Source organism: Dipodomys ordii, unplaced genomic scaffold (genome assembly GCF_000151885.1).
Source record: "Dipodomys ordii isolate 6190 unplaced genomic scaffold, Dord_2.0 Scaffold26, whole genome shotgun sequence".
NCBI lineage: Eukaryota > Metazoa > Chordata > Mammalia > Rodentia > Heteromyidae > Dipodomys > Dipodomys ordii.
Genome location: NW_012267242.1, coordinates 11,616,623 through 11,640,067, shown reverse-complemented (window position 1 = coordinate 11,640,067; position 23,445 = coordinate 11,616,623). Strand labels below are relative to the sequence as shown.

Genomic DNA, 23,445 nt, shown 5'->3' with positions numbered 1-23,445 from the left:
CTACCACTTGAGCCACAGCGCCACTTCTGGCTTTTTTCTTTTTGCTTATGTGGTGCTGAGGAATCGAACCCAGGGCTTCTGGCATGCAAGGCAAGCGCTCTACCACTGAGCCACCTTCCCAGCCCCTGGGTTTCTCCTTTGTACTCTGGGCTGGAAAGCACCCACACAATCACCCTTTCTACCTCCAGGTGAAGCTTCCCCCCCAGAAGGAAATGATCACATCAGACGAGCTAATGGCGCATCTTGGTGAGTGACTGGGCCTTGAAGAGGAATTTCCCAAAGGGGTCCAAGAGCAATTCCCTTAGCCTAAAGTCCACACTACTGAAGGATCCCCACTGGGGCTTTGGTGTGGCAGGGATGGTAAGGGTAGGTGGGGTTTCTCTGCAAGGCTGGAGAGCAAAGGTCAGGGTGTCCAGAATCCTAGGTTATAACAACAATCCTGTGCTTAGCCTTTTTGTTTGTTTTCAGTGCTGAGGATGGAATCCAAGGCCTTGAGTATTCTGAACAAACGCTATTACCACTGGGCTGCATATATATATTCCCAGCCTCTTCCCTTGCCTGAAATTGGTGGAACTTTCTTTCTTCCTCTGAGAACATTTTGTTTATTTTTTACTTTTTGCCAGTCCTGAGCTTGAACTTTGGGCCTGGACACTGTTTTTGTGTTCCTTTTGCTAAAAGTTAGCACTTTTCCACTCCAGCCACAATGTCACTTCCAGCTTTTTTTATTTAATTGGAGATAAGAGTCTCAAGACTTTTCCTGCCCAGGCTGTCTTCAAACGGCGATCCTCAGATCTCAGCCTCCTGAGTAGGACAGGTGTGAGCACCAGCACCGGGCCAAATGAAGGTTTTAGATTAGACTCTAAGGTCTTTTCCAACTCTGACACTATTTGTAGTACTATAAGTATCCCTATTTGTTAGGAGTTTGGAAAGCTGAACTTTTAGGGCAGTTGAAAGAGTAAATTGATAAGGGAACTTATCTTGTAGGAGACTGCCTCCTGTCCATCAAGCCCCAAGAGAAGTCAGAGGGACTGCAGCTTAATTTTCAGCAGGTAAGGGAATAGTTCTGCAGAGACGGGTTGCAGGTTTGGGAACATTGGCACTGTTGAGAGAAGCCTTTGCCGCTTTTAAAGAGAGTTGATTTTTTTTTTGTGGTGGGGGGGGAGTGGAGTAGTACTGAAGTTTGGACTCAGAGCCTTGTACTTTCTAGGCTACTGAGCATACTTATGGCACTTAAAGAGGGTTTCTTTTCTTTTTTCTTTTTCTGTTGGTCGTGGGGCTTGAACTCTGGGCCTGGGCACTGTCCCTAAGCTCTTCAGCTCAAGGTGAGTGCTCTACCACTTGAGACACAATGCCTCTTCTGATTTTCTGGTGGTTAATTGTAGATGAGTCTCCTGGAAGCTGGGAGCTGGTGGCTCACATCTGTAATCCTAGCTACTCAGGAGGCTGAGATCTGAGGATCACGGTTCAAAGCCAGCCGGAGCAGGAAAGTCCATGAGACTCTTACCTCCAATAAAACCCTTAGAAAAGCAGAAGTGGTGCTGTGGCTCAAGTGGTAGAGCACTCACCTTGAGCTGAAGAGCTAAGGGGTAGTGCCCAGGCCCAGTGTTCAAGCCCCGCGACCGACAAAAAAAAAAAAGAACAAGAGTCTCATGGACTTTCCTGCTTGGGCTAGCTTTGAACTTCAATCCTCAGATCTCAACCTCCTGAGTAACTAGGATTATAGGTGTGAGCCACTGGTACCTGGCTTCTTTTTTATTTTTATTTTTTGTGTTGGTCCTGGGGCTTGAACTAGGTAGGGCCTGGGCATTACCCCTGAGTTTATTTGTGCAAGGCTAGCACCCTACCACTTGAGCCATAGCTCCACTTCTGGTTTTTTGGTGCATAATTGGAGATAGATCAGAGTCTCATGGACTTTCCTGCCCAGGCTGGCTTCAAACTGAGATCCTCAGATCTCAGCCTTCTGAGTAACTAGGATTATAGGTGTGAGCCACTGGTGCCATACTTAAGAGGATTTCTTTTCTTTCTTTCTTTCTCTCTCTCTTCCTTCCTTTCTTCCTTCCTTCCCTCCTTCCTTCCTTCCTTTCTTTCTCCCTTCCTTCCTTCCTTTCTCCCTTCCCTCCTTCCTTCCTTTCTTTCTTTCTTTCTTTCTTTCTTTCTTTCTCTTTCTTTCTTTCTTCTTTCTGTACTGGGGCTTGAGCTCAGGGTTCAAAGCTAGTGCTCTATCACTTGAGCCACAGCTCTCTATTTTCAACTTTTGGCTTAATGGTTAATTAGAGATGAGTCTCATAGACTTTCCTGTTCTATCTAGCTTTGAACCTCAATCTCAGCCTCGCAGGTAGCTAGGATTACAGGTGGCCCCCAGCTGTTTTATTTCTGGAGGTGGGAATGAGTCGTGTAGAGGAAGCTAGACTACCCGTCATTTTCTTTTCTGTCCGCAGAATGTGAATGATGCGATGACAGTGTTGCCTAAACTGGCCACAGGTCTGGATGTCAACGTGCGATTCACAGGTGTCTCTGACTTTGAGTATACGCCCGAATGCAGCATCTTCGACCTACTGGGCATACCTCTGTACCATGGCTGGCTGGTCGATCCCCAGGTGAGGGCAGGAGGCCCAGGGAGATTCTTTTCCAGCTCATGCTCACAGTAGTGAGGCCGATTTTTGTGAGGTGGAAATTAGATTGGTTTGGGAAGAGTACTAGGGCTAAACCTGGTGCTGAATTCCTTAATTTTTTTTTTTTTAGGGGGTAGCATTCTACTCCAAGCAAATCACATGCAAATAGGCTTAGTTCTGTAGACATCAAACGTTCAGGAACCTTTGATCATGGGGTGGCTTGGTTTTGTTTACCTTCTTTAAAAAAATTCAATTTAGGGCTGGGATGTAGCTCAGTGGCAAAGCGCTTGCCTAGCAAGTGCAACGTCCTGGGTTCGATCCCCAGTACCAAAAAAGAAAAAGACAAAAAAATTCAATTTATTATTTTAATTTTATTTATTTTTTGTTGGTCATGGGCCTTGAACTCTGGGCCTGAGCGCTGTCTCTCAGCTCTTCAGCTCAAGGCTAGCGCTCTACCACTTGAGCTACAGTGCCACTTCGGATTTTCTGGTGGTTTATTGGAGATAAGAGTTTCACAGACTTTCCTACTGAGGCTGGCTTTGAACTGTGATCTTCAGATTTCAGCCTCTTGAGTAGCTAGGATTACAGGCGTGAGCCACTGGCGCCTGGCTTTTTATTTTATTTCTGTCAGTCATAAGGTGTGAACTTAGGGCCTGGACGTTGTCCCTGAGCTCTTTTTCTCAAGGCTAGTCCTCTACCACTTGGAGCCATAGCTCCACTTCTGGCTTTATGGTGGCTAATTGGAGATAAAAGTCTCACAGACTTTCCTGCCAGGGCTGTTTTTGGACTCTGGTCCTCAGATATCCAGAGTAGTTAGATTACAGGTGTGAGCCACCAGCACCCAGCTTCAATATCTTTTTTGTCCCACCCCATCTTCCCAGAGTCCTGAGTCTGTGGGTGCTGTTGGGAAACTGAGTTACAACCAGCTAGTAGAGAAGATTATCACCTGCAAACATTCCAGCGACCCCAACCTGGTGACAGAAGGTGACACTCCTGCTTCCTCATGGATCATGTACTCGGGAACACTAATGCTTAGGTTTATTGTTTTCTGATTTTCACCTCCCACTACCTCCTACTAGGATATAAGCTCCACAAGACTGATAATTTATCTGGTTAGTTCACTGACGTATCAACCCAGTGCTTCATACATTACCAGACAACAAGGTAGCTGTTTATCAGTTGTTTTGTTTTCTGGAGATAGGGTCTCCCTGTGTAACTCAGGCTAGCCTTCAATTTGCTGTCTTCCTGCCTCAGTTTCTCAAAGGCTGAGTATTTCTTGAATACATGTATCCAGGCTTCTAGGAAGGGGTTTATCTCAACTTTTTGTGTGTGCCAGGGATGGTATCCCAGGCCACATACATGTGAAGCACCCACTGCACCACGGACCTACATCCGCAGCCCTTAGGAAGGGGATTCGGAAGATGGGACTCAGGAAGGCTTCTGACAAGGGCTTACTGCAGGATCCTCCTGAGGCTGGACTTTATTTTGTTGTTTGTGTCAGGATATGGCAGGGATCAAACCCAGAGCCTCTCAGGTGCTATTCAGGGGGCCATGGAGTTTGAATTTAAGCGAAGTTCCTCTGGTTTTTGTGTCTTCAGGCCTGATTGCAGAGCAGTTTCTGGAGACCACGGCGGCGCAGCTCACCTACCATGGCCTGTGTGAACTCACAGCGGCTGCCAAGGAAGGAGAACTTAGCGTCTTTTTCCGAAACAACCACTTCAGCACGCTGACTAAGCACAAGGTGGTGAGGGTTTGGAAGTGGAGGGGTTGCGGTGAGGTATTTCCCCATGCCTCTTTCTCTGGGTCAGTGTTTCAGTCGAGAGAAGGTGGGTTGAGCCAGCTGCCATGACCCACACCTGTAATCCTAGCTACTAAGACCACCGAGATTTGTGGATCGAGGTTCAAAACCAGCCTGGACAGGAAAGTCTGTGAGAGTCTTCTCTCCAGTTAGCCACCAACAAGCTGGAAGTGGAGTTATGGCTCAAGGGGTAGATGCTATCCTTGAGCAAAAGAGCTCTGGGCCAGCGCCCAGGCCCACTTCAAGTCCCAGGACAGGTACCAAAAAAAAAAGGGGGGGTTAAGAAAGGATATTGGGTTAAGTTGTATCAACACATTAGCCCTAAAATCCTGTGGTTTAGCACAACAATGACTTATTTCTCACTTATTCTGCATGTTCATTGGGAACCAGCTACATTCTGGCCCATACTGTCTTCACTCTGGGGCCCAGACTGACAGGAAGTGCTTTATCTGGTATATGTGGGAAAGGAGAGCAATACTCTGCACTCACTCTATGCTTCTTGCCTGGAAGTGACACATGGTCCTTTTGGCTCACATCTCAAGGCCAGAAGGAGCCATAAAGAGGGATGCAAGCCTGCTGTCAGCGGGCAGGAAAGCATAAGCCTCTCCCAAAAGGGGCAGTTGAAGCTTTTGAACGTGGTGAGTCTTCCAGAGTTACAAGTGGCCAGAGCTCTCTGGGAACTAAGTGAAGAGGGGAGAAGTCTCTGAGGACCAGGGGAAATAGGGTTGAAAGCAGGCCCTTGGGTTGATCAAAATCTCTACCATACTCACATCCCTTCCTTCTCCCTGCAGCTATACACATTTATGAAAGGCCCACATGCTCATACTGATATGTCTCAGTCAGCACACCAGTTGACTCAGAAGATCTTTTGACAGGGCTGGGAATGTGGCTCAGTGGTAGAGTACTTGCCTAGCATGCATGAAGCCCTGTGTTCAATTCTTCAGTTCCACATAAACAGAAAAAGCCAAAAGTGGCACTGTGGCTCAAGTGGTAGATCACTAGCCTTGAACAAAAGAACCTCAGGCAGTATCCAGGCCCTGAGTTCAAGCCACAGGTCTGGCAAAAAAAAAAAAGAAAAAATCTTTTTACATTTTTTTAAAATGCTGCCAGTATTAGGGCTTGAACTCAGAGCTTGGGCTCTGTCCCTGAGCTTTTTTGCTTAAGGCTAATACTCTACCATTTGAGCCATAGGTCTATTTCTGGCTTTGTAGTGGTTAAGTAGAGATAAGGAATCTTACGGCCAGGCTGGGTTTTTGCCCAGGCTGGGTTCAAACCATGATCCTCAGATCTCAGCCTCCTGACTAGGATTATAGGCAAGAGCCACCAGCACCTGAGTTCAAAAGGTCTCTAACTTCCTGCTGGCAGCAGTAACCTGAGTCCAAACACCTGCCTCACCAATTGCTCTGTCTTTTTTTGGCAGAGTCACTTGTATCTACTGGTCACCGACCAGGGTTTTCTACAGGAGGAGCAAGTGGTTTGGGAGAGCCTGCACAATGTGGACGGAGACAGCTGCTTCTGTGACTCTGACTTCCATCTAAGTCATTCCCTGGGCCAGGACCCTGGGGCCGAAGGTGGGAGTGGCTCCCCAGCAAAGCAGCTGCAGGTAGACCAGGTGTGTGAGGGACTCTGGGAAAGATGAAGAGAGCTCATTTGTCACAGAGAACTCTTTACCCTAAATGGGCTAGGTGCGTTTTATCATGTAGACATAACCCTTAACACCCCTGCTCCTTCACTGTAAGAATCACCTTGCTTGGTGTGTATTTTCTGGTACTGTGAATAATACACTATGTTTAAATTCAGAGAGGCAAGAACTGCAGATGTGGGGTGGGGGTGGGGGTAGGTGGATGGATGCATGCATGTGCCATTACTGGGGCTTGAACTCAGGACCTAGACACTGTCTCTTAGCTTTTTCTGCTCAAGGCTGCCACGCTAACACTTGAGCCACAGCTCCACTTCCAGCTTTTTGTTGGTTCATTGGAAACAAGAGTCTGTCTTCAAATTGCCATCCTTAAGGGCTGGGAAGGTGGCCCAGTGGTAGAGCACATGCCTTGCATGCATGAGGCCCTGGGTTTGATTCCTCAGTACCACATAAGCAAAAAGAAAAAAGCCAGAAGTGGCACTGTGGCTCAAGTGGTAGAGCGCTAGCCTTGAGCTGAAGACCTGAGGGATAGCGCCCAGGCCCCAGAGTTCAGGCCCCACGACTGGACCAAAAAAAACAAACAAACAAATTGCCATCCTCAGATCACAGCCTCCAGAAGTGGCTTGGATCGTATCAGTATTGCCCAGCGAGGGCTGGCCAATTTAAAGGAAACTCTGCTTTAGAAACATAACCTGAATCTCCATTCCAACGCCTTAGTCTACCTGGTGACTTTTGGTCTTTTTAGGACTACCTGATCGCCTTATCTCTACAGCAGCAGCAACAGCCACAAGGAACAGTGGGTCTTAGCGACTTGGAACTGGCCCAGCAACTTCAGCAGGAAGAATATCAACAACAGCCAATGGTCCAACCTGCACACACACGGGTCCTATCACCTCAGGTGAGCCTGCTCTGCTCTTCCCTCAGCACGCTGGGCCACCTGCCTCTGCCTGGTCCAGAACAAATATTATTCCTTCACTATTCTCTGCCAGGTTTCCGTCCCTCTTTTCCTGGCACCCCTCCCTATCTCTCTTCCCTACAGATCATGACACTTGCCTTCTAGAATCTCCTCTGTCCTTCGTGTTCTTCCAAGGTTGTTAGATAACCAACTGTTAAATCCCATTTAGGGGAGAGGAGCTGCATCTGGACGCTCAGCCGGAGAACGACGGCAGAGACCAAAGCCCGAGTCAGACTGTGTTCTTCTATAGCCCCGACTGATGCTGGGCAGACCTGCCCCTTCTTTCAGAGGCTAGCTTACTTCCCCACCTCAACCCTTGACACAGCAGGGTAATTTATTTATGGGCTAGTTGGAGTCAGAGCCGGCCGTAAATGTCCAGATCAAACTCCATACTGTCTTTGCCCTCAAGTGCTGCTGACTTCTCTTCCACCCAGCCAGGGCACCGCTGGGAGGGGTGGGGTGAAGATTTCTGGTTCCTAATTCCCTTTCCTCGAATAGTCATTGAATACACAGACTCAGGCACTAACTAGGATCAGGTCCCTATCTGGAATGCATCTCTCCTCTACTACCCTACCCTGCCTGCCTCAAGGCGCCTTGGCTACCCAGCAGGCTTGTTCCCATTTGTTTCAGGGTTTAATTTGGGTTTCTATCTTTGTTATTTGTAATGCCTTCCTAAGGGTTTGCAAATAAATTTCTTTCCTGAGATCAGTTGTTTGTTTTGCCCTGCAGCAGTGGGGTTAAATATTTGACCCAATTGAGGAATGTGAAAAGGGGGGGGTGGGAAAGGAAGGAGGGGGGGGGAAAGGAAGGAAGAGGGAGGAAGCTGCCTGTCATTTCCAATGGAGCCAGCAGGGGGAACCAAAGCCTGCCCCCTCTCTGTCTCTCTCTGTGCATGCACACGTGTACAAGCAAGCACACATGTGGGTCCTGGGCCATGTCCCTGAGCTTTTGTGCTCAAGTTCTACCACTTTGAGTCACAGCCCCACTTCAGGTGGTTAAGTAGGGGTAAAAGTCTCATGGACTTTCCTGCATAGGTTGGCTTTGAACCAGGATCCTCAGATCTTACCCTTCTGAGTAGCTAGGATTATGGGTGTGAGCTACTGGCACCTGGCACTGACTCTCTCCTTTCTTGCCAGTTCATCTAGATGGTGCTTAGCTACCTCTGATCTCATTCTGGTGTTTGTTCCTCAATTATCTTGCCTGAAATTTCCTGAGAGAGAATACAAAGGGTGAGGGGAGACCCAAGAGGGTGGATTGTGCGCAGAGGCAAAAACAGGATACCTTGCTGAGTAGCTAAGATCACATCAAAGGTACTTCCAGCTCCAAGGCCTCTTTCCTGGTCCATGTCCTGTTCCACCTGAACTTCAATCAAGGACCATGAACGATGGTGACATTTGCCAAAGAAATCAAGTACAAGCAATATGTCCTGGCCCAAATAGGGGAAGGATGAATGGGGCAAACGCGATGGAAGAGGTCCTATTACCCCACCCCAAGACAGAGGTAAAAGACTCAGGGACGGAAAAAGTTTTGAGATAAGGGAATTTAAGGGACTTAAACGTATAGCTTCAAGAAGATGAACTATGTGGTACTGGGTGAAAATATTCCATTCAGAGGCCCAGCTAGACTCCCACAGGCTCAGGCAAACATAGGCATTGCTCGTCTTTGAATGTCACGTGATGATGGGCCGGAAGGTGTCAGATGTCTTCTGCTCTGCACAAGGCCAGTAGGGCTGACCTGCAGTCTCCTTTCACTGTGTCCTGTCAGCAAGGAAGGAAGGGTTAGAAAGCCTACTGCCAGCCAGGTGCTGGAGGCTCATTCCTGTAATCCTAGCTACTCAGGAGGCTGAAATCTGAGGATTGTGGTTTGAAGTCAGCCCAAGCAAGAAATTCTGTGAGACTCTTCAATTAATTATCCAAAAAGTGGAAAGTAGGGGCTGGGAAGGTGGCTCAGTGGTAGAGTGCTTGCCTTGCATGCCTGAGGCCCTGGGTTCGATTCCTCAGCACCACATAAGCAGAAAAAGCCAGAAGTGGTGCTGTGGCTCAAGTGGTAGAGTGCTAGCCTTGAGCTGAAGAGCTGAGGGACAGCGCCCAGGCCCAAAAACCCACGACCGACCAAAAAAAAAAAAAAGGAAGGAAAGCTCTTTGCCACCATGGGCCAAGCAGTTCAACCCCTCCCTCAAGGGGTCCCCAGCTCATCTCAGAGGGAGCATGCTCCTGGCACTTATAGTCCTGAACTCAATTCACTGAATGTTCATGGGTTTTTGTGGGGGGTTTTTGGTCAGTCTTGGGCCTGAACTTTGGGCCTGGGTGCTGTCCCTCAGCTCTTCAGCTCAAGGCTAGCGCTCTTCCACTTGAGCCACAGCCCCACTTCCAGTTTTCTGAGTGGTTTATTGGAGATAAGAGTCTCATGGACTTTTCTGCCTGGGCAGATCTCAGCCCCCTGAGTAGCTAGGATTACAGGCGTGAGCCACCGGCACGTGGCTTGTTCATGTTTTATATGGTGAGTATGGTCAGCTGTGGGTAGGGAAGGTGGATGAAGATGAGGAAGTGAGGCTCTGGGGCTTCACACTACAAACTAGACAAGTTTTACCTGGAGAGAAGAATACAAAGACTTTCCAAATTTCTTCTTGAACTCAGCTCGGATGCTTAGGAGGTCAGTCTCACTTCGAGAGATAAGGATTCGCATGAGGACTTGGTAGTTGGGCTCAGTTTCCTGAGAAAGAAAGAAACAGATTAGGGTGGACAGTAAGATTTTCATTAATAATAAGGTTTGAGGGCTGGGAAGGTGGCTCAGTGGTAGAGCGCTTGCCTTCATGCATGAGGCCCTGGGTTCAATTCCTCAGCACCACATAAGCAGAAAAGGCCAGAAGTGGCGCTGTGGCTCTGGTAGAGCACTAGCCTTGAGCTGAAGAGCTGAGGGACAGTGCCCAGGCCCAGAGTTCAGGCGCATGACTGACCAAAAAAAAAAGAATAAGGTTTGACATTGAAAAGCAGTCTGGAGGTTCCTCGGAAAACTAAATATAGACCTCCCCTATGACCCAGCCATACCACTCCTAGGCATCTACCCTGAGCAACAGAAGCCAGGATACTAGGACACATGCACCTCCATGTTCATTGCAGCCCTGCTCACAATAGCCAAGATATGGAAACAACCCAGATGCCGCACTACAGATGAATGGATCCAAAAATTGTGGTACTTATATTCAATGGAATATTATACAGCCATTAGAAAGGATGAAATAATGGCATTTGAAATGGATGGAACTAGAAGAAAATCATTTTGAGTGAGGTAAGCCAAGAGCAAAGAGACAAATGGCACATGGTCTCCCTGATATGTGGATGTTAAATCCAAAACATAAGGAGATAAGAAACAAAGGACCTCCACTCATCTGGTCATCATTACAAATGACCCCGTGCTGCTGAACACATATATGGTATATATGCACACATCTGAGGGTAGCTAGAAGGAAAACACAGAAACAGAGGGAAATGGGAAAACATACATCAGCTGCACTGGACATTGATGAAAACGAACTAAGCAACTCAATGGCAGCAATGGGAGGGAGGGAATGAGAGGGAAAGAGGGAACAGCTGACACTAAGCAACAGGAAAAAATGTACATATCACCCCATGTGGAAGAAATAGCTGTATTGTCAAAGCTCATAGAATTCACAAGCTTTATAGACCACAATAATGACAATGTGCCCCATGAAGGTTAGAATGTGTTTGTGACTTTAATATTACTATCTCACAATACTATGAAATTTGTGAAATTTATGTAATCACTTAAACATAATAGAAATATATATATATAAATTTTTTCCCCCGGGTCCGGTAGTGGGGCCTAAACACTGGACCTGGGCGCTGTCCCTCAGCTCTTCAGCTCAAGGCTAGCGCTCTACCACTTGAGCCACAGCACCACTTCCAGCTTTTTTCTTTTTGCTTATGTGGTGCTGAGGAATCGAACCCAGGGCCTCAGGCATGCAAGGCAAGTGCTCTACCACTGAGCCACCTTCCCAGCCCTATATATATTATTTTAAAAAGAATAAGGTTTGAATTGGCTGCTGGTGGCTCATACATGTAATCCTAGCTACTCAGGAGACTGAGATCTGAGGTTGCCCTTCGAAGCCAACCTGGGCAAAAAAGTCCATGAGACTCTTATCTCCAATAAACTAGTCAGAAAAAGCTAGAAATAGCACTGTGGCTCAAGTGGTAGAGCAAAAAGAAGTTCAAGACAGCACCCAGGCCCTGAGTTCAAGCCCTAGAACCAGGAAAAACAAAAACATTGTATTTCATTGTTGTTGTTTTGAATGTGTGCAGGTTCTAAAACTTGAACTCAGGGCCTAACTTGAACTCTGAACTTTATTGCTCACTGTACTACTTAAGCCATAGCTCTACTTCTGGCTTTTTGATATTTTAATTGGAGATAAGAATCTCATGGACTGGGGCTGGGAAGGTGGCTCAGTGGTAGAGCACTTGCCTTGCATGCTTGAGGCCCTGGGTTCGATTCCTCAGCAACACATAAGAAAAAAGCTGGAAGTGGCGCTGTGGCTCAAGTGGTAGAGCGCTAGCCTTGAGCTGAAATGCTGAGGGACAGCGCCCAGGCCCAGAGTTCAGGCCCCACGACTGGACCCCCCCTCAAAAAAAAAAAAAGAATCTCATGGACTGGGGCTGGGAAGGTGGCTCAGTGGTAGAGCTCTGGGTTCCATTCCTCAGCACCACATACACAGAAAAAGCTGGAAGTGGCACTGTGGCTCAAGTGGTAGAGTGCTAGCCTTGAGCTGAAATGCTGAGGGACAATGCCCAGGCCCAGAGTTCAGGCCCTATGACCAACAACACAAAAAGGGGGTGGCTAGTAAGGTAGCTCAGTGGTAGAGTGCTTGCCTTGCATGCATGAGGCTCTGGGTTCGATTCCTCAGCACCACATAAGCAAAAAGAAAAAAAAAAGAATCTCATGGACTTTCTTGTTCCAGCTGGCTTTGAACTATGATCCTCAGATCTCAGCTTCCTGAGTAGATAGGCTTATTTAGGCATGAACCTATATTTCTTCTGGAGTAATTATCATGGACTTCATGGCTACTTCATTAACTTTCATGAGTCATCAGTTGTCATAAAGACTGGCAATTGTTCCTCAGTATACATTCCATTCCTCCCTAATTCTTTTTTTTTAGACTCAGTCTCACTGTGTTGCCCAAGATAGCCTTGAATTCAGTCTTCCTGCCTCACCCTCCCCAGGGCTGGAAGTACAGGCCTGAGCCAGCACGTCTGGCTCTTTATCCCAATCTTATCCTACTAACAAAGGTGTAGAACTGAGGCAAGAGCCATTCATTAACTGAATATTCTCACCGATGTGCAAGTACTCTTTACACCAAAGCTATACTAAACATAATTCTAGTCTTAGCACTTAAAAATACACTTGGCATCTCATAATGCCCAGGGCTTTCACCGGGAACCTTCACGGAGAGTTCAGATGGAGCTGACGGCATGGCTTGAGCAGTAGAGCACCTGCCCCGCAGCATGAAGCCCTCAGCTTAAATCTCAGTACCACCAAAAAAAGAGTTCAGATTGATTCAAACATGTTCCAAATTAGCCTTCACTAGAAGTTATTTTTCTAAACAAAAATTCTTCACAATCTCTCAGAAAAGTCTCTCAGAAAAAAATACTATAAGAGTACGGTGATCTTGTTTTTTTTTTCCCCCTTTTAAAGAAATTCAGGGCCAGGCGCTGGTGGCTCACGCCTGTAATCCTAGCTACTCAGGAGGCTGAGATCTGAGGATCACGGTTCAAAGCCAGCCCGGGCAGGAGAGAACATGAGACTCCTATCTCCAATAAACCACCAGAAAACTGGAAGTGGCACTGTAGCTCAAGTGGTAGCGTGCTCGCCTTGAGCTGAAGAGCTGAGGGACAGTGTCCAGGTTCAGAGTTCAAGTCCCACGACTGACAAAAAAAAAAAAAAAAAAGAAATTCAGGGAGCTGGGGGAGGTGGCTCAGTGGTAGAGTGTTTGCCTTGCATGCCTGAGGCCCTGGGTTCAATTCTTCAGCACCACATAGGCAAAAAAGCCGGAAGCGGTGCTGGGCTCAAGTGGTAGAGCATTAGCCTTGAGCTGAAGAGCTCAGGGACAGTGCCCAGGCCCAGAGTTCAGGCCCACAACCAACGGGGGAGGGGGGGGAAGAGCCGGGCGCTAGTGGCTCACACCTGTAATCCCAGCTACTCAGGAGGCTGAGATCTGAGGATCGAGGAGGCTGAGATCTGAGGATCGAGGTTCAAAGCCAGCCTGAGCAGTAAACTCCGCGAGAATAACCACCAGAAAACTGGAAGTGGTGCTGTGGCTCAAGCGGTAGAGCGCTCACCTTGAGCTGAAGAGCGCAGGGACAGCAACCAAACCCAGAGTTCAAGCCCCCCAACGGACCAAAAAAAAAAAGAAAAGAAATTCAGAAAAATGGTCCAATTTTTTTTTCTAACTTGAACGATAAACTTGACATTTACATTCAAGAATGTAGGTCCTATATAATCCCAATAGTCTGGAAAATGACTAATGGGGCTGGGAATGTGGCTTAGTGGTAGAATGCTTGTCTAGCATGCATGAATCCCTGGGTTTGATTTCTCACTACCACATAAGCAGAAAAAGCCAGAAGTGGCACTGTAGTTCAAGTAGTAGAATGCTAGCTTTGAGCAAAAAGAAGCTCAGGGACAGTGCCCAGGCCCTGAGTTTAAGTCCCAGATTGGAAAAAATAAATCATGGAATGCTGGCATACATGTATGTTTGCACGCACATGAGTGTACTACAGAGTACTCTGCCACTGAACTACACTCCCAGCCCACAAGTTATTTATTTATTTTTTTTTGGTCGGTCATGGGGCCTGAACTCTGGGCCTGGGCGCTGTCCCTCAGCTCTTCAGCTCAAGGCTAGTGCTCTACCACTTGAGCCCCGGCTTTTTTGCCTATGTGGTGCTGAAGAATTGAACCCAGGGCCTCAGGCATGCAAGGCAAACACTCTACCACTGAGCCACCTCCCCCAGCTCCCTGAATTTCTTTTTTTTTTTTTTTTTTTTCAGTCGTGGGACTGTCGTGGGGCTTGAACTCTGGGCCTGGGCGCTGTCCCTCAGCTCTTCAGCTCAAGGCGAGCGCTCTACCACTTGAGCTACAGCGCCACTTCCTGACATAGGAGTTTACACAGGGCAGAAACTGTATGTTATGGCTTACTAGCTGTGTGGCTTTGGACAAGGTACTTAACCTCTTTGTGCTCAGTTTTCTCATCTGAAAGCAGAATGGCTTGGAGGATTATTGAGGTATGTCACATACTGATAGGCCCTGGCACACAATGAGCACCTAAGGAGCATTGGTTCTTGCCATTAACACTATTGCTAAATTTATTGCCTCGACCTCTGCCATCTGATGATGGACAAGGCACTGTCTTACAAAGCAAATTCATATCTCTATTTGATCCCCTAGACATTCATAATACCAACACTTTAGCTTCAGTGCCCTCATGGGTATCGCTCAGTTCTAATGACAACTTACTCCTCAGTGCTTGACAAGACAGTGTGTAAACACTGTACGAGAGCTACAATAGGTTTATAAAGTGCATAGGAGATTGTTCCAAGCCAGGCACCAGTAGATCATGTCTGTAACTCTAGCTACTCAAGAGGCTGAGATCTAAGACTCTTAGCTCTAATTAATTAGCAAAAAGCCAGAAGTGGAGTTGTGGTTTAAGTGGTACAACACCAGACTCAATTTTTTTTTTTTTTTTTGCTGGTTGTGTTATGGGGCTTGAACTCTGGGCCTCAGAACTGTTCCTCACCTCTTCAGCTCAAAGTGAGCGCTCTACCACTTGAGCCACAGCAACACTTCTGGTTTTCTGTTGGTTAATTGGAGATATGAGTCTCATGGACTTTCCTGCGTGGGCTGGCTTTGAACCGTGATCATCAGATCTCAGCCTCTTCAGTAGATAGGATTATAGGTGTGAGCCACTGGCACCTAGCATTTGATCTTTTTATTGTGTTTGTTTTTTGTTTTTACCAGTCCTGGGGCTTGAACTCATGGCCTGGGTACTGTCCCTGAGCCTCTCTGTACTCAAGGCTAATGCTCTGCCACTTGAGCCACAGTGCCACTCCAGCTTTTTCTGTGTATGTGGTACTGAGGAATTGAACCCAGGGCTTCATGTATGCAAGCAAGCACTCTACCACTGAGCCACATTCCCAGCCCCCAACACCCGACTTGAACAGACCAAAAAGCTAAGGGACAATGGCCAGGCTTTCTCTCTCTCTCTCTCTCTTTCTCTCTCTCTCTCTCTCTCACACACACACACATATGCAAAAATGTTCTAAACAACCTGGAAAAATCTCTTCCCATGGGAGGGAGAAGGAGTATACCTCTCACCTGCAGGGCTAACTGAAGTTTGTCTGCAAAGTACAGTGGAGTGTTCCTGATCACGGAGGCTGGAAGCAAAGAGGGAAGGATGGAGGGCCACTGTCAGAGCCCCAGCTCCCCATCCCAGCAGAGAACCTTGCCCCACACATCCACAGCAGTTCCCTACCTAGGCTGAGCAGGGCCGCCTGGGCATCTTCGTGGAAATGCTTCCTGATTGCTTCCTCCACCTCTTGCCCAGTGCACCGCTGGTACTGATCAAACACTTGTGAGGTGAAGAAAACCAATTGAAGGGAAGGAGAATTAATTATCACAGAGAAAGATGATCCCATCCCTTCTGCCCTCATCCTCCTTAGCCTAACTCATCGTTAGAGAAAGCTGGGGTTGGGGGGAAGGGAGTGTTCAAGAAGGCTGTGTGTACCTCGAACAAGGTGTTCAGGATTGCGCTGGGTGAAGATTAGGATCCATGGGTCTTCTGTGCTGGGCTTTGCAGACTGTTGTAGTGCCTGGGGAGAGAGGAGGGAATCAGCTAGAAGTGAAGCGGGATCTTTCCCTTGGGGTGCCGCTGTTCCAGCATGATGGACGTGGATTGGGAGTGAAAGGGTGATTTTTTTTCACCTTTAAGTTTTTTTAAATTTCAATTTTAATTTTTTATTATTATTAAGAGATGTAGCCTGGTGCTGATCACTTATGCCCATAATCCTAGCTACTCAGGAAGCTAAGATCTGAGCACTGCAGTTTGAAGCTAGCCCAGACTCTCATCGCCAATAAACCACCAGAAAACCGGAAGTGGCGCTGTGGCTCAAAGTGGTAGAGTGCTAGCCTTGAGCTGAAGAGCTGAGGGACAGCGCCCAGGCCCACAGTTCAAGCCCCACGACCGACAAAAAAAAAAAAAAAGAGCTCAGAGACAGGGTCCAAGCCCTGAGTTCAAGCCCTATGACAGACAATCAATCAATCAATCAACAATCAATTGAGTTGATGTACTGTTATATAAGTAGGTAATGAGTAGGGTTTTTTTTGTTTTTTTATTTTTGCCAGTCCTGGGGCTTGAACTAAGGGCCTGGTCACTGTCTCTGTGGCCTTTTCTGTGTATGTGGTACCCAGGGCTTCACCCATTTGAGACAAGGACTCTACCATTAAGCCACATTCCCAGCCCCTGAGTATGTTTCTTTTGGGACAATGTCACTGCTTCTCTTGCTCTCTCCCAGTTTTTCCCTCTTAGACCCATTCACAAGTTGTATAGTTTATTTTCAACATAGTGGTGAGTTTGTTTTGGTGTCAGTTTGATCTCCAGGACTGTGTGCTGTCCCTGAGTTGTTTGTCTGTTTCTTGTTTTCTCAAGGCTAGAGCTCTACCACTTGAGCCACAGCTCTACTTCCAGCTTTTTGCTGGTTAATTAGAGATAAGGGTCTCACAGACTTTCCTACCAGGGCTGGCTTCAAACCATGATTTTCAGATCTCAGCCTCCTGAGTAGGATTACAGGTGTGAGCCCCAGGTGCTTGCCATCGTTTGTTGAGAGAGGCCCTATATTTGCAACTCTATCCCTTGATTTGGGAAAAATCCTTGTTCTGAGGAATTAAATAATTTCCAATCCCTAAGACAAGATCTAGGGAAGCTTCCTTGACCCCAGAGTCCTCCTGAGGAGTGTGTCAGCAGCAGAGGGGAAGGGGAAGGGAGAGGGGCACACCTCCTGCAGCAGAAACGAGTTGACAGGGCAGACAGGTAGATGGATCTAGGCCCAAAGATGCGATGGTGAAGGGGCGCTGTGCACACTCTCCCAAGCCCCTGGCTCACCTGGACGTCCTGTTCTGCCAGATTGTAGTCGATGATTCCAGAGTAGCTCTCCCGGCTTCCCTGCAAGGAGACACTGTTCTTAGGAAGACTTTGTGAGAGACAGCTCTTACTTTTCATCTCCAGATGAACAAACCAGACCCTGGCCTCCCTAAAGCCTTTGCTTGTCCGCCATGCCCCCTGCTCTCTCGCCCATCCCCAGATCGGAGGTGTGAAACTCCCTTCCTTTTCAAGCCGGTCCTCACCTTGGCCAGGGCCAGGAGCAGGTCCCGCAACATGCCACAGGTGTTACACTTGATGTCCGCCTCAACCTCCACCTGGAAATCTGGAGTGGGGACAGGAGCTCTCTGATCCCTCCTGATTTCTCCCTCCCCTCATAATAGAGAGGGTAGAGGTCCCCGGGACGGGTTGCATGTCTGACCCACTGTGTCCTGCCATCCTGGCTATTTCCACTGGTAATAACCTAATGGCTGTTCATTCCCAGGATGTCAGACACAAGTGCCAGTGTGACCACTCAAAAAGCATCCCAAAGCTGTGAGGTGGGCGTGGCCTCATTCCTTCTCTTCTATCATTGCAGTGGTGTCCAGCTGGGGAAATGGATCCCGTGAAGCCAGATGGCTAGGGCCTAGCCCTCCATCCGGACTCCCAGTGATGGAGATAGGACACAGTGCAGAAGAAGAACAAGAAAAGGAGGAACTGAAGGAAAATGAGGAAAGCATGGGCTGGGGGTATAGCTCGGTGCCAGAATACTTGTCTGGCACATGCTAAGATCCTGAGTTCTATCCTCAGCACCATGAAGAGAAAGAGGAGGAAGAAGGAGGGAAGGAAGGAAGGAAAGAAGGAAGGAAGGAAGGAATTAAAAACAATGGCCAAGATTGGGGAAAGCAAGATAAAGGAGTAAAATGGTAAGAAGATATGGGACCCAGGCACCTGTGGCTCACATCTGCCATCCTAGCTACTCAGGAGGCTGGTTACAAATTAGAGGGTAAGGCCTGTCTGTGGCAACCGGGCAGGGCCAGCTTCTTGGGCCTGAAAGGTGACATCCAAGACTTAAAGGCCCCACCTTACCTCCAGGCTTCAGGGAGGCCTAAGGTTGACCCCGGGACTACGGGGGTGACAGGAGTCCCTTTGAAACTGTTCCGGAGTCTAAAGTTGTTATTACTTTTCCAATCTGCCCTGAAGTCTCAGAGGAGGATAGTTTATCTTTGTTTCTTTGTCTTTAATGACAACATCTGCTTGTTTCCTCTGGGAAAACTGAGGCACTGGCTGGGGAGAGAGCCTGAGGGAATGGAACTTGGTCATCCGGGTTCTCAGATGGCTCAGCTGAAGGGGAGTACTGGAGAGGAATGGACTGTCCTGTGGACCCCTCTCCCTCTCTTGTGACCCCCCCTCTTGAATTCTTACTGTGTTTGTAGACTGCCAGGCACTCCTGCAGCCTGGCTGGAGCTCGGGTGGCAAGAATTTCCATGGCTACATCCTCAGCAGAACCTGAGGCCTATAAGAAATGAGGAGGCTGATCTGAGATTGGACCAGGTCAGTAGCACAGCAAAATGGCAGATGGAAAGGCAGAGAGCAGACACGGGCTACTGTCCACCCTGAGTCACCGGGTGGTTAGGAGGCTAGGCACCAAGTCCACCCTCTGGAGTGGGCAAAGCCCAAGGAGTTGGCCCTCTCCTTCCCTCAGTGCTGTCCTCGGTCCTTGGACACCTCAGCCAGTGTCCTCTCCTGCTACCTTCAAGGCTGTCCTCAATTCCTGGGCATCAAATTGGGCTGGGGGCTGCAGCAGAGCCACCACGATCCTCTCCAGGTTGCCCGAGAGTGCGGCCTGCAGTGACTTCAGCAGGTCCTGAAATAAATGCCCCCCATGGCAGAGGCAGCGGGGTTCAGGAGGAGAGCTCCAGAAGTGTGTGTGTGTGTGTGTGTGTGTGTGTGTGTGAAAGAGAGAGAGAGAGAGAGAGAGAGAGGGGAGAGAGATCTGGCTAGTTTTCATTTTATTTCAAGCATCAGTTTCCCGTTTAGCCAGAATGCAGGGGCTAGCTTTGGCGGCAGTTGATGCTGCACCCCAAATCCCCCCCGTGGGTCCTCACTCTAGTCCTCTGTTCCTGGGAGGCCAGAGTGAGTGGTCTCACCTGTTGGGTTCGTTCCTGGAAGGCTCGCGAAATGAGCTGTCTTTGCTCTCTGCTCCGATTTGTTAGGACATCAACAATGGCGCCATGGTCCACACCTGGACCGAGGGGAGAGCCAGGCTATCACCAGGGGCTCTGCAAGGGGATCCCCTACACCCCAGAACAGAGAACAAGGCCTAAAAAGGCCTGGGAAGGGAAGAAGTCAGGGTGACTTCACCCCTACTTCCATTGGCTCTCAAAAGAAAATGCAAACAAACTGCCAAAATGGAAATTGAACTCAAATTTCACCCAAATTCAAGCCACAGTAATCTGGTGTGATGATTAAAAAAAAAAAAAATTCCGAGGCACTGGTGGCTCACACCTGTAATCCTAGCTACTCAGCAGGCTGAGATCTGAGGATCACAGTTCAAATCAGCCTAGGCAGGAAAGTCCATGAAACTCACCTCCAATAAGCCACCAGAAAACCAAAAGTGGTGCTGTGGCTCAAGTGGTAGAGTGCTCGCCTTGAGTTGAAGAGCTGAGCGACAGTGCCCAGGCCGAGTTCAAGCCCCACGACGGACAAAAAAGAAAAAAAGGAAAGGGCTGGGAATGTGGCTCAGTGGTAGAGTGTTTGCCTAGCATGCATGAAGACCTGAGTTCAATTTCTCAGTACCACATAAACAGAAAAAGCCAGAAGTGGCACTGTGGCCCAAGTGGCAGAGTGCTAACCTTGAGCACAGAGAGGCTCAGGGATAGTGCCCAGGTCCTTCCTGAGTTCAAGCCCCAGGACTGACTAAAAAAATTTTTTTAAAAGGAATAAAAAGAATATTTGTTTGTTTGTTTGTTTTTGGTCAGTTGTGGGGCTTGAACTCTGGGCCCGGGAACTGTCCCTCAGCTCTTCAGTTCAAGGCGAGCACTCCACCACTTAAACCATAGCACCACTTCTGGTTTTCTGGTGGTTTATCCGAGATGAGTTTCATGGACTTTCTTGCCCAGGCTGGCTTGAACTGTGATCCTTAGATCTCAGCCTCTTGAGGAGCTAGGATTACAGGCGTGAGCCATCAGCTCCCAGCTTTTTTTTTTTTTTTGTAACTTGGATCAGAATCTGTGGTGCTTTTATGAGCGATGTCACTTCGAGCAAACCTCTTCATCTTCCTTAGTCCTAATTTCCTCATCTGTAAAATGGAAGCAATAAGCCTGCCTCCCTCCTGTCAGCGTGGGCATGACACTCTGCCACGGCACTTGACAGAGAGAAATTAAGGCATTTGACAAACACTTCTGAGAATGAGCCATCCTAAATGTGGCACCAGTGGCTCACGCCTGTAATCCTAGCAACTCAGAAGGCTGAGATCTGAGGCTCAACCTGCAAAGCCAGCCCAGGCAGGAAAGTCGAAACTCTTATCTACAATTAACCATCCAAAAACCAGAAGTGGAGCTATGGCTCAAGTGGTAGAGTGCTAGCCTTGAGCACTAAAGCTCAGGGACAGTGCTCAGGCCCTGAGTTCAAACTCTAGGGCCAGCATAAGAGTACATGCGCACACACATGAATGCATGTGTGCAGACACACATACACACACTGGCAATTTTAACTTTCTGGCTCCTCTTAGGTCTATAGATTAGCTTGTAAAAGGTCATTCCTAATTGTAGAAGAAGAGGGCTCACCTTGGCCTGTAATGGCCTTCAGCAGCCTCTGCACATCCTTATCCACACTGAAGCTTAAGAAGGTCCTGAGAGTACCCAGGGTTCCCCAAGCGGCAGTCTGTAAGAACACGACACAAGAGGGAATATTGCCCAATGGCTCCACCTTGGCACAAACTCAGGAAGGGTCCTCCACTCACAGCCCCTGAGTTAGCACATTAGAAACAATCCTGGCGTCTGGTGATGGTGGTTCACACCTGTAATTCCAGCTACACAGGATGCTGAGATCTGGAGGATCAGAGTTCAAAGCCTGGACAGAAAAGTCCATGAGACTATCTCTAAAATTAACCAGCAAAAAGCTGGCTGGCATGGCTGAAATAGTAGAGCAAGTTCAAGGCCCTGAGTTAAAAGTGTCCCTTACTGCCAGGCGCTGGTGGCTCACGCCTATAATCCTAGCTACTCAGGAGGCTGAGAAGGGCTGGGAAGGTGGCTCAGTGGTAGAGCGCTTGCCTTGCATGCATGAGGCCCTGAGTTCGATTCCTCAGTACCACATAAGCAGAAGAAAAAAAAAGCTGGAAGTGGCGCTGTGGCTCAAGTGGTAGAGTGCTAGCCTTGAGCTGAAGAGCTGAGGGACAGCACCCAAGCTCCATGACGAACCAAAAAAAAAGTGTCCCTTACCGATGGGTGCCAGTGGCTCACGCCTGTAATCCTAGCTACTCAGGAGGCTGAGATCTGAGGATCACAGTTCCAAGCCAGTCTGAGCAGGAAAAGTCCCTGAGACTATCTCCAATAAACCACTCAGAAAACTGCAAGTGGCACTGTGGCTCAAGTGGTAGAGCACTTGCCTTGAAGAGCTGAGGGACAGCGCCCAAGCCCAGAGTTCAAGCCCCATGACCAACCAAAAAAAAAAAAAATGTGTCCCTTACCTCTCTCCCCCTCCCCCCAACCACTGCACTGGCAAAAGAGGCAGAAGGAAGGAAGGAAGGAAGGAAAGAAGGAAGGCAGGCAGACAAGGAAGGAAGAAAGAAAGGAAAAATCCTGGCCTAGGAGCCTGGCTCAAGGGTAGAGCACCTGCCTAGCGAGTACAAGGTTGTGGGTCTGGAGCGTTTATCTCCGGGGTAGAGCTCTTGCCTGACACATATAAAGCCCTGGGCCCCCATAAATATTATTTAGATAGATAAATTCCTAAAATTCCAGCAGTCTCTACCTTGCTGGCAAGACCCAGGTAGCTGAGTATCTCTCGCGTCACGGACTGTCCCATACTGTCGCTGCTCACAGACATTGTACAACCGACCTCCCTAAGGAAGGAAACGGGGATGAGTTGAGGTGACTCTCCTCCTTGGGGCTACCATGACTGCCCTCCTCATGTAGACTCGGGGGGGGGGAGGATAAGAGGGAACTTCCCACTTTCCCCACCTGTCACCCTCCTTAGGCAGCAAGCACTGACTGGAAAGACTTGGACCCAAGACTTTTCAGTCCTTAGCCAGAGGGGGTGTTTCCTTCTGAGGTCTAAGTCCTTCCAGGTCCCCGGGCAGTGCAGGGGAGTTCAGGGGATGTGGCTCCATTCAGCACACGGGAGAGGAGACAGCTCCTACTCCTGCCTCCCTCCCACAGGTAAGCCCTCGACCCCTGGCCACCAAGTTGCCTACCTGCTTGTCTGCCTTTCTCCCTAGGAATCTCAGGCTGGGGTCTTCAGGTCAGCAGGTGCAATCTCTGAGCTGATGGATGTGTCCTTGTGGGGACATGGGTCCCTGAACAAGACAGCAGAGCTTCTCAATCTGGGGAAGGAAAACATTTCCCCTTCTCCAAGTCATCCACAAGCCCCTCTCCCAGACCTGAGGGCCAGCACTTACCCGATGGAGCTAGAGGTAGGTTTGGTGGTGGTCTAGTGGCTTGCCTGTGTGGGCACCAGCTGGTGTGTAGCCTGGTAGGAGAAGGGGGCGTGGGCAGTCTCGGCTGAGCAGCTGGTCAGATGACCTCTCTTGTAGACCAACCCAGCTGCTGTTTTAGGCGTCGGCCCCTCCCAGCTGTGGGAGAGGACCAGGCAGTCAGTACCCGGTCCACAGACAAACACCTCTCTGCCTAGCATCTCTCCTCCCAGGAACTGGGCCTTAACCCACGCAAGTGAACTCAGCCTGACTCTGGGCAGCTCAGCCGGACACAGGAGGCTTTGTGCATTGGTTTCCCTGTGGGGCCAGGTGGGACCTCAGAAGCCTGAAGTCCAGCTTCTGACCCAGCTCTGCCTCTGGCTCCCGCTCCCTGGGGGGCAGGTCAGACAAGCTCGGGGCCGATTTCAAGACTGATAGAGAAAAACCAGTTAGGGCACATACCAGTAGGGCACCCCAGCCTGCACCCCACAGGGGGGTCCCAGCCCAGAAACTTCCTTGATGACTGCCTTATGAAAGCCAGCCAGCCTGGGTGGGGAAGACAGGGGACTGTTTATATCTGTGAAGAAGGAAGGGCCTAGGTAAGCAGGGGTGGGATGGGCAGAGTCAGGAGAGAAAAATGTGCAGGGCGTTTCCTGCATACTCATGGGAGC

General features: G+C 48.8%; 2 protein-coding genes across 4 annotated transcripts in view; one reads left to right on the top strand and one right to left on the bottom strand.

The window, feature by feature from the left end:
- Positions 1-7,709, top strand: part of Fam63a (family with sequence similarity 63, member A) — a 13,896-nt gene extending 6,187 nt beyond the window's left edge. Inside the window, exons 3-10 of one of the 2 annotated variants that reach the window (XM_013015376.1) lie at positions 189-246; positions 985-1,049; positions 2,439-2,597; positions 3,494-3,596; positions 4,211-4,353; positions 5,831-6,022; positions 6,795-6,947; positions 7,174-7,709. In XM_013015376.1, the coding sequence (XP_012870830.1) occupies positions 189-246; positions 985-1,049; positions 2,439-2,597; positions 3,494-3,596; positions 4,211-4,353; positions 5,831-6,022; positions 6,795-6,947; positions 7,174-7,254 (954 nt within the window). In that variant the 3' untranslated portion in view covers positions 7,255-7,709. The remainder of the gene's footprint in view (positions 1-188; positions 247-984; positions 1,050-2,438; positions 2,598-3,493; positions 3,597-4,210; positions 4,354-5,830; positions 6,023-6,794; positions 6,948-7,173) is intronic. The other variant, XM_013015377.1, reaches the window with a different exon arrangement.
- Positions 7,710-8,556: 847 nt separating this feature from the next.
- Anxa9 (annexin A9) lies at positions 8,557-23,007 on the bottom strand. Of its 2 annotated transcripts, XM_013015142.1 has the most exons (14): positions 22,760-23,007; positions 22,556-22,657; positions 22,114-22,204; positions 20,931-21,027; positions 19,293-19,387; positions 18,896-19,009; positions 18,568-18,658; positions 17,409-17,488; positions 17,167-17,226; positions 15,793-15,877; positions 15,541-15,636; positions 15,384-15,442; positions 9,594-9,716; positions 8,557-8,761 (listed from the first exon to the last, which is right to left on the bottom strand). In XM_013015142.1, exons 3-14 carry the CDS (start codon positions 22,186-22,188, stop codon positions 8,699-8,701), a joined length of 1,038 nt encoding a protein of 345 aa, XP_012870596.1. In that variant the 5' UTR covers positions 22,189-22,204; positions 22,556-22,657; positions 22,760-23,007; the 3' UTR covers positions 8,557-8,698. The 2 variants fall into 2 exon arrangements, with proteins under 2 accessions (XP_012870596.1, XP_012870597.1); XM_013015143.1 differs by lacking the exons at positions 22,556-22,657; positions 22,760-23,007 and adding an exon at positions 22,354-22,432.
- Positions 23,008-23,445: the final 438 nt, after the last annotated feature.